We start from the raw sequence: 10,000 nt of genomic DNA, 5'->3' as shown, positions 1-10,000 counted from the left end.
TACCTGACGCTTGTTTCCTTTGGTGTCAAATCCGCCCCCAGCGTTATGGTGCAGCAAGCGAGATTATAACCTGGCTGGATCGAGTGATGGCAGTGAATCGGCAGAACGTGGAAGATGTGTACGAGTTCGCAGAAATCCTCGGGACGTAAGTACACGAACGGCGATTGTGGCGGCGGCGAGACCAGCTGTTCAAACTTCGAACACTCAATTCATACCAGGAGCAAAACCACTCACCCCCACTCGCGCTGCTATACCATTCGATAAGATTATCAATCTGAGTGTCACCTTGACCTCCCAGTAATCTTTCATCCCCCCCCTCGTTAATCGAGAATCTCTCTCGTTCGGCCTTTAAAATATTCTCAGACTCTCTGCTCCCACCCTATCCGAGGGAGAGAGTCCCAGACTCTCAGCACCCTCTGAGAGAGAACATTCGTCCCCACCTCCGTCTGAAATGGGTTCTTTGTAAACACGGACCCCCCCCTCGTTCTAGATTCTCCCACAGGGGGAAACATCCCCCCCTGTCGAGAACCCCCCTCAGGACCTTCGACCGAGTCGCCTCTCGCTCTGCTAAACTCCCAGCGGATACGACCCTAACCTCTCCGACCTTTCCTCATCAGACCACTCGCTCCGACCCTGGTGTTAGTCTGGGGAACCTTCTCCAAACTGCTCCCAACACATTGACATCTTTCCCTTAAATACGGAGACGGATCCTGTTCACAATATTCCAGATGTGCTCTCGCCAACGCCCCGATACAACTGGAGCGTAACCTCCCTCCTCCTGTAATCAGTTCCCCCTCACAATAACATTCCATTCACTTTCCCAATCTCTCGCTGTACCTGTACACCGGCCTTTTGTGATTCATGCACCGGGACACCCAGATCCCTCTGCCACCTCACAGCTCTGCAATCTCTCACCGTTTAGATAATAAGCTTTTTTATTAATTCTTTCTGCCAAAAATGGACAATTTCACATTCCCCCCCCCCCCCCCCCCGACTCCCACATTAAACTGCCACCTCTCTGCCCACTCACCTATGGACGGCTCGGTGGCACAGTGGTTAGCACTGCTGCCTCACAGCGCCAGGGACCCGGGTTCGATTCCCGGCTCGGGTCACTGTCTGTGCGGAGTCTGCACGTTCTCCCTGTGTCTGCGTGGGTTTCCTCCGGGTGCTCCGGTTTCCTCCCACAGTCCAAAGATGTGCAGATTAGGTGGATTGGCCATGCTAAATTGCCCCTTAGTGTCCAAAGATGTGCGGGTTAGGTGGATTGGCCATGCTACATTGCCCCTTAGTGTCCAAAGATGTGTAGGTTAGGGGGATTGGCCATGCTAAATTGTCCCTTAGTGCCCAAAGATGTGCAGGTTAGATGGATTGGCCATGCTAAATTGTCCCTTAGTGTCCAAAGATGTGCAGGTTAGATGGATTGGCCCTGCTAAATTGTCCTTTAGTGTCCAAAGATGTGCAGGTTAGATGGATTGGCCATGCTAAATTGCCCCTTAGTGTCCAAAGATGTGCAGGTTAGATGGATTGGCCATGCTAAATTGTCCCTTAGTGTCCAAAGATGTGCAGGTTAGATGGATTGGCCCTGCTAAATTGTCCCTTAGTGTCCAAAGATGTGCAGGTTAGATGGATTGGCCATGCTAAATTGTCCCTTAGTGTCCAAAGATGTGCGGGTTAGGTGGATTGGCCATGCTAAATTGCCCCTTAGTGTTTAGGGGGACTAGCAGGATGGGGTCATGGGGATAGGGCCTGGGTGGGATTGTGGTTGGTGCGGACTTGATGGGCCAAATGGCCTCCTTCTGCACTGCAGGGATTCTATGATTCTATCAATGTCCCTTTGTAGCCTCCTTACGTCCACTTCACCAGATACTGTCCACCCGATCTATGTGTCATTCGCAAATTTCGCCACCATCCCTTCAGTTCCTCCCTCCAAGGCGTTGATATAAATTGTATAAAAGTTGAGGTTCCAGCACTGATCCCTGGGGCACGCCACTGTCACATCCCACCAACCAGAAAATTACCCATTTATACCTACTCTCGGTCTCCTGTGAGCTGGCCAATCTTCAATCCATGCCAATATGTTACCCAGCTGCAGCAGGAACTCCGATTACTCAGTATCGCCTTTCGATGTGGCACCTTATCAAATGCCCTCTGGAAATCTAAGTACAGCTTTGAAAATATTCATTCATTGGATTGTAGGCCTTGCTGGCTAGACCAGCACTCACTCCCCATCTCGAATTGCCCCCATCAAAAGGGGGTGGGTGAGCCGCCATCTTCAACCCGCTGCAGTCCCCGTGTGGGGTAGGTACACCCACAGTGCTGTTAGGGAGGGAGTTCCAGGATTGTTATTGGACATCAGACGTCCCCAGGTGTGGGGTAGGTACACCCACAGTGCTGTTAGGGAGGGAGTTCCAGGATTGTTATTGGACATCAGTCAGTCCCCATGTGTGGGGTAGGTACACCCATAGTGCTGTTAGGGAGGGAGTTCCAGGATTGTTATTGGACATCAGTCAGTCCCCGTGTGTGGGGTAGGTACACCCACAGTGCTGTTAGGGAGGGAGTTCCAGGATTGTTATTGGACATCAGTCAGTCCCCGTGTGTGGGGTAGGTACACCCATAGTGCTGTTAGGGAGGGAGTTCCAGGATTGTGATTGGACATCAGTCAGTCCCTGTGTGTGGGGTAGGTACACCCACAGTGCTGTTAGGGAGGGAGTCCCGGGATTTTGACCCCCAGCGACAGTGAAGAAACGGCCAATATATTTCCAAGTTGGGATGGTGAGTGGCTCGGAGGGGGAGCTTGCAGGTGGGGGTGTTCCCCATATGTCTGCTGCCCCCCTTGTCCTTCTAGACAGTAGAGGTGGCGGGTTTGGAAGGTGCTGTGGAAGGAGCCTTGGTGACTCGCTGCGGTGCATCTTGTAGATGGTACACACGGCTGCCACTGTGCGTCGGTGGTGGAGGGAGTGAGTGTTTGTGGTCAGCGTGTCGATCGAGCGGGGCTGCTTTGTCCTGGATGGTGTCGAGCTTCTTGAGTGTTGTTGGAGCCGCACTCATCCAGGCAAGTGGAGATTGTTGTTGGAGCCGCACTCATCCAGGCAAGTGGAGATTGTTGTTGGAGACGCACTCATCCAGGCAAGTGGAGAGTGTTCCATCACACTCCTGACTTGTGCCTCATTCTGGATCTAACCCCGTGCTGTGCCTGTCCTGGGAGTATTTGATGGGGACAGTGTAGAGGGAGCTTTACTCTGTATCTAACCCCGTGCTGTACCTGTCCTGGGAGTGTTTGATGTGGACAGTGTAGAGGGAGCTTTACTCTGTACCTAACCCTGTGCTGTACCTGTCCTGGGAGTGTTTGATGGGGACAGTGTAGAGGGAACTTTACTCTGTATCTAGCCCCGTGCTGTACCTGTCCTGGGAGTGTTTGATGGGACAGTGTAGAGGGAGCTTTACTCTGTATCTAACCCCGTGCTGTACCTGTCCTGGGAGTGTTTGATGGGGACAGTGTAGAGGGAGCTTTACTCTGTATCTAACCCCGTGCTGTATCTATCCTGGGAGTGTTTGATGGGGGACAGTGTAGAGGGAGCTTTACTCTGTATCTAACCCCGTGCTGTACCTGTCCTGGGAGTGTTTGATGGGGGACAGTGTAGAAGGAGCTTTACTCTGTATCTAACCCCGTGCTGTACCTGTCCTGGGAGTGTTTGATGGGGACAGTGTAGAGGGAGTTTTACTCTGCATCTAACCCCGCGCTGTACCTGTCCTGGGAGTGTTTGATGGGGGACAGTGTAGAGGGAGCTTTACTCTGTATCTAACCCCGTGCGGTACCTGTCCTGGGAGTGTTTGATGGGGACAGTGTAGAGGGAGCTTTACTCTGTATCTAACCTCATGTTGTACCTGTCCTGGGAGTGTTTGATGGGGGGACAGTGTAGAGGGAGCTTTACTCTGTATCTAACCCCATGCTGTACCTGTCCTGGGAGTGTTTGATGGGGGACAGTGTAGAGGGAGCTTTACTCTGTATCTAACCCCGTGCTGTACCTGTCCAGGGAGTGTTTGATGGGGACAGTGTAGAGGGGGCTTTACTCTGTATCTAACCCCGTGCTGTACCTGTCCTGGGAGTGTTTGATGGGGGGACAGTGTAGAGGGAGCTTTACTCTGTATCTAACCCCGTGCTGTACCTGTCCTGGGAGTGTTTGATGGGGGGACAGTGTAGAGGGAGCTTTACTCTGTATCTAACCCCATGCTGTACCTGTCCTGGGAGTGTTTGATGGGCACAGTGTAGAGGGAGCTTTACTCTGTATCTAACCCCGTGCTGTAACTGTCCTGGGAGTGTTTGATGGGGACAGTGTAGAGGGGCTTTACTCTGTATCTAACCCCGTGCTGTACCTGTCCTGGGAGTGTTTGATGGGGACAGTGGAGAGGGTGCTTTACTCTGTATCTAACCCCGTGCTGTCCCTGTCCTGGGAGTGTTTGATGGGGGACAGTGTAGAGGGAGCTTTACTCTGTATCTAACCCCGTGCTGTGCCTGTCCTGGGAGTGTTTAATGGGGGACAGTGTAGAGGGAGCTTTACTCTGTATCTAACCCCGTGCTGTACCTGTCCTGGGAGTGTTTGATGGGGGACAGTGTAGAGGGAGCTTTACTCTGTATCTAACCCCGTGCTGTCCCTGTCCTGGGAGTGTTTGATGGGGGACAGTGTAGAGGGAGCTTTACTCTGTATCTAACCCCGTGCTGTCCCTGTCCTGGGAGTGTTTGATGGGGGACAGTGTAGAGGGAGCTTTACTCTGTATCTAACCCCGTGCTGTCCCTGTCCTGGGAGTGTTTGATGGGGGACAGTGTAGAGGGAGCTTTACTCTGTATCTAACCCCGTGCTGTACCTGTCCTGGGAGTGTTTGATGGGGACAGTGTAGAAGGAGCTTTACTCTGTATCTAACCCCGTGCTGTACCTGTCCTGGGAGTGTTTGATGGGGGACAGTGTAGAGGGAGCTTTACTCTGTATCTAACCCCGTGCTGTCCCTGTCCTGGGAGTGTTTGATGGGGGACAGTGTAGAGGGAGCTTTACTCTGTATCTAACCCCGTGCTGTACCTGTCCTGGGAGTGTTTGATGGGGGGACAGTGTAGAGGGAGCTTTACTCTGTATCTAACCCCATGCTGTACCTGTCCTGGGAGTGTTTGATGGGGGACAGTGTAGAGGGAGCTTTACTCTGTATCTAACCCCGTGCTGTACCTGTCCTGGGAGTGTTTGATGGGGGACAGTGTAGAGGGAGCTTTACTCTGTATCTAACCCCGTGCTGTACCTGTCCTGGGAGTGTTTGATGGGGACAGTGTAGAGGGAGCTTTACTCTGTATCTAACCCCGTGCTGTACCTGTCCTGGGAGTGTTTGATGGGGGACAGTGTAGAGGGAGCTTTACTCTGTATCTAACCCCGTGCTGTCCCTGTCCTGGGAGTGTTTGATGGGGGACAGTGTAGAGGGAGCTTTACTCTGTATCTAACCCCGTGCTGTACCTGTCCTGGGAGTGTTTGATGGGGGGACAGTGTGGAGGGAGCTTTACTCTGTATCTAACCCCATGCTGTACCTGTCCTGGGAGTGTTTGATGGGGGACAGTGTAGAGGGAGCTTTACTCTGTATCTAACCCCGTGCTGTACCTGTCCTGGGAGTGTTTGATGGGGGACAGTGTAGAGGGAGCTTTACTCTGTATCTAACCCCGTGCTGTACCTGTCCTGGGAGTGTTTGATGGGGGACAGTGTAGAGGGAGCTTTACTCTGTATCTAACCCCGTGCTGTACCTGTCCTGGGAGTGTTTGATGGGGGACAGTGTAGAGGGAGCTTTACTCTGTATCTAACCCCGTGCTGTCCCTGTCCTGGGAGTGTTTGATGGGGGACAGTGTAGAGGGAGCTTTACTCTGTATCTAACCCCGTGCTGTACCTGTCCTGGGAGTGTTTGATGGGGGGACAGTGTAGAGGGAGCTTTACTCTGTATCTAACCCCGTGCTGTACCTGTCCTGGGAGTGTTTGATGGGGGGACAGTGTAGAGGGAGCTTTACTCTGTATCTAACCCCATGCTGTACCTGTCCTGGGAGTGTTTGATGGGGGACAGTGTAGAGGGAGCTTTACTCTGTATCTAACCCCGTGCTGTACCTGTCCTGGGAGTGTTTGATGGGGGGACAGTGCAGAGTGCGGGGTTTTGTGTCCGGATGTAATGAGGTCCCCCTCTCTGTACAGTGGACACTTTGGGACGGTGAAAAAGTGTTACGCCAAGAGTACGAGGGACGTCTTTGCTGCCAAGTTTATCAAGGTGCGAAAGTCCAGGACCAGTCGCTGGGGATTGGAGAGGGAACAGATCGACCGTGAGGTTTCCATCTTGTCAGACGTCCAACACCCCAGTATCATCGCCCTGTATGATGTGTTCGAAAGCCGGACAGAGATGGTCCTCATATTGGAACTGTGAGTGGGGCGCGGGGGGGTGGGGGGAGTGGGGGGGTGCGGGGGGGGGGGGCAGAACAAGTAACTGGTGCATTGGGGCTGGAATTCTCTCTGGCGCTGGACTGGAGACGGAGAATCGTGTGTCTCCCCAGGCCAGCGAGCGGCGGAATCCTGGCTCCCTTTGCCAAACTCTAAACAATATAAATCAGGTGTGGAACACAGAGGAGGAAAGTTCCACTCCTTCCAGCCTCGGGGCTGTGCTTGCCGGAGAGGGGGTGGGAGTGGTGGGGAGGGAGGTAGTTGGTGCCAATCCTTTAGCTAAACAACTCAGAGAGAGATTTTCCATTGAGTCACACGGGTGGAAAGTGGCTATTTAAAGATTAGGCCTCCCCGGAGCAGCGAGTGTGAGAGAACGTTTACCGCTTGCAAAAGTACCTGGATGCAAAACTGGCTGATTGATGGGGACGGTGGCACAGTGGTTAGCACTGCTGCCTCACGGAGCAAGGGACCCGGGTTCAAATCCCGGCCTCGGGTGACTCCCTGTGTGGAGTTTGCACATTCTTCCCCCGTGTCTGCGTGGGTTTCCTCCGGGTGCTCCGGTTTCCTCCCACAGACCAAAAGACTTGCAGGTTAGGTGGATTGGCCATGCTAAATTGCCCCCTAGTGTCCAAAGATGTGCAGGTTAGGTGGATTGGCCATGCTAAGTTGTCCCTTAGTGTCCAAAGATGTGCAGGTTAGGTGGATTGGCCATGCTAAATTGCCCCTTAGTGTCCAAAGATGTGTAAGTTAGGTGGATTGGCCATGCTAAATTGTCCCTTAGTGTCCAAAGATGTGCAGGTTAGGTGGATTGGCCATGCTAAATTGTCCCTTAGTGTCCAAAGATGTGCAGGTTAGGTGGATTGGCCATGCTAAATTGTCCCTTAGTGTCCAAAGATGTGCAGGTTAGGTGGATTGGCTATGCTAAATTGTCCCTTAGTGTCCAAAGATGTGCGGGTTAGGTGGATTGGCCATGCTAAATTGCCCCTTAGTATCCAAAGATGTGCGGGTTAGGTGGATTGGCCATGCTAAATTGCCCCTTGGTGTCCAAAGATGTGCGGGTTAGGTGGATTGGCCATGCTAAATTGCCCCTTAGTGTCCAAAGATGTGCAGGTTAGGTGGATTGGCCATGCTAAATTGCCCCTTAGTGTCCAAAGATGTGCAGGTTAGGTGGATTGGCCATGCTAAATTGTCCCTTAGTGTCCAAAGATGTGCAGGTTAGGTGGATTGGCCATGCTAAATTGCCCCTTAGTGTCCAAAGATGTGCAGGTTAGGTGGATTGGCCATGCTAAATTGTCCCTTAGTGTCCAAAGATGTGTTGGTTAGGTGGATTGGCCATGCTAAATTGTCCCTTAGTGTCCAAATATGTGTAGCAGACGTGGAGATGGAGTTGGAGGGGAATCCACACAGCTAATTGTTTAGCTTGCTGGTGGGAAAGGGATGTGGACACAGGGGAGTTATTTTAAGGGTAATTTCAAACAAGCTGACTTGTATGAATAGACGGTGCTGAAGGAAGGAAGTTAAAGCTTTGTAATTCCCTGCCGAGGAACAGCTGGAGGATGCCGTTAGATTGTGGGACCCACATGTCGCTGGAGACAGATTGTCTAAAGCTGAATGATCACGGCCTGTTCAAACAAAAGCCACGTCACCTCAACATCCGGTGTGGAGACCGGGGATACTCACCAGGCCGGGGGAATAGGTCAGAGGTCAGAGGGCGAGTGTCAGAGCTCAGATGGAGACAATGTCAGGGCTCGGACGGAGAGAGTATCAGGGGTCAGGGGAGAATGTATCAGGAATCAGAGAGCGAGAGTGTCAGGGGTCGGAGGGAGAGAGTGTCAGGGGTCGGAGGGCGAGTGTCAGGGGTTGGAGGGCGAGTGTCAGGGGTCGGAGGGAGAGAGTGTCAGGGGTCGGAGGGCGAATGTCGGGTCGGAGGGAGAGAGTGTCAGGGGGTCAGAGGGCAAGTGTCAGGGGTCGGAGGGAGACAGGGTCAGGGGTCGGGGATAGACAGGGTCAGGGGTCGGGGAGACGGTGGGGGGGGGGAGACAGGGTCAGGAGTCAGGGAGACAGGGTCATGGGTCGGGGGGAGACAGGTTCAGGGGTCGGGGGGAGACAGGGTCAGGGGTCAGGGGAGACAGGGTCACGGGTCGGGGGGAGACAGGGTCAGGGGTCGGAGGGAGACAGGGTCAGGGTCGGAGGGCGGGTTTCAGGGGTCGGGATTCAGGGGTCGGGAGGAGACAGGGTCAGGGGTCGGAGGGAGACAGGGTCAGGGGTCGGAGGGAGACAGGGTCAGGGGTCGGAGGGCGAGTTTCAGGGGTTGGGGGAGACAGGGTCAGGGGTCGGGTGGAGACAGGGTCAGGGGTCGGGGAAGACAGGGTCAAGGGTCAGGGGGAGACAGGGTCAGGGGTCGGGGGAGACAGGGTCAGGGGGAGACAGGGTCAAGGGTCGGGGGGAGACAGAGTCAGGGGTCGGAGGGAGACAGGGTCAGGGATCAGAGGGAGACAGGGTCAGGGGTCGGGGAAACAGGGTCAAGGGTCGGGGAGACAGGGTCAGGGGTCGGAGGGAGACAGGGTCAGGGGTCGGAGGGAGACAGGGTCAGGGGTCGGAGGGTGAGTTTCAGGGGTCGGGGGAGACTGGGTCAGGGGTCGGGGGGAGACAGCATCAGGGGTCGGGGGGAGACAGCGTCAGGGGTTGGGGGGAGACAGGGTCAGGGGTCGGGGGGAGACAGGGTCAGGGGTCAGGCGAGACAGGGTCAGGGGCCGAAGGGCGAGGGTTGGTCTCGAAATCCGTCCCGTCCACAGTCCCGGAATTCCTCCTCTCCGGGATTGTTCCCGATTTGATTTGCCCAGCTATCCGCAGATTAGAATCACTCAGATTACAGATACCCCGATCGCAGGTGTCTCTGATTGACTGTTTAATGTTGTTCCCGACAGCGCCACAATGGTCCAGGGGTCTCTTTACAAACCCCACTGGGGTTTCCTTACCCCTTGGTGTTCCTTAGCTCCCCCGATAGCGATTCCACATCGTCAGAGCGAATATCCTTCCTCGATACTGTGTTAACCTCCTCTCTAACCAGCGACGTGACTCTGCCACCTTTCCCCCTCTCTCCCTCTCCCCCCCTCGCTCTCTCCCTCTCTCTCTCCTCTCTCTCTGTCCCCTCTCCCTCTCTCTCTCTCTCTCTCTCCTCTCTCTCTCTCTCTCCCTCTCTCTCTCTGTCTCTCTCTCTCTCTCTCCCTCTCTCCCTCCCTCTCTCTCCCTCTCTCCTCTCTCTCTTTATCCCTGTCCCTCTCTCCTGCTCCCTCTCTCTCCCTCTCCCCCACTCGCTCCCTCTCTCCCTCCCTCTCTCCCTCCCTCTCTCTCTTCTTCTCTCTCCCTCTCCCTCTCTCATTCTCTCTCTCCTTCTCTCTCTCTCCCTCTGTCACTCTCTCCTGCTCCCTCTCCCTCTCTGTGTCTCTCAGGGTTTTGGGTGGTGAGCTATTTGATTACATTGCGGAGAAGGAGAATCTGAGTGAAGAACAGGCGATGCACTTTATCGAGCAGCTCCTGCAGGCGCTCAG

General features: G+C 54.1%; 1 protein-coding gene across 1 annotated transcript in view; it reads left to right on the top strand.

Annotated features, from left to right (window-relative positions):
* LOC144488027 (death-associated protein kinase 2-like) overlaps positions 1-10,000 on the top strand; it is a gene marked incomplete at its 3' end in the record, with an annotated part of 18,783 nt that overhangs the window by 64 nt on the left and 8,719 nt on the right. The window contains exons 1-3 of the mRNA XM_078206043.1: positions 1-145; positions 6,210-6,431; positions 9,902-10,000. The exon at positions 1-145 is cut by the window's left edge and continues 64 nt beyond it; the exon at positions 9,902-10,000 is cut by the window's right edge and continues 40 nt beyond it. Of these exons, the coding sequence (XP_078062169.1) occupies positions 87-145; positions 6,210-6,431; positions 9,902-10,000 (380 nt within the window). The remainder of the gene's footprint in view (positions 146-6,209; positions 6,432-9,901) is intronic.

Source organism: Mustelus asterias, unplaced genomic scaffold (genome assembly GCF_964213995.1).
Source record: "Mustelus asterias unplaced genomic scaffold, sMusAst1.hap1.1 HAP1_SCAFFOLD_1225, whole genome shotgun sequence".
NCBI lineage: Eukaryota > Metazoa > Chordata > Chondrichthyes > Carcharhiniformes > Triakidae > Mustelus > Mustelus asterias.
Note: the sequence above shows the minus strand (reverse complement) of the source record. Positions and strands in the feature narration are given on the sequence as shown.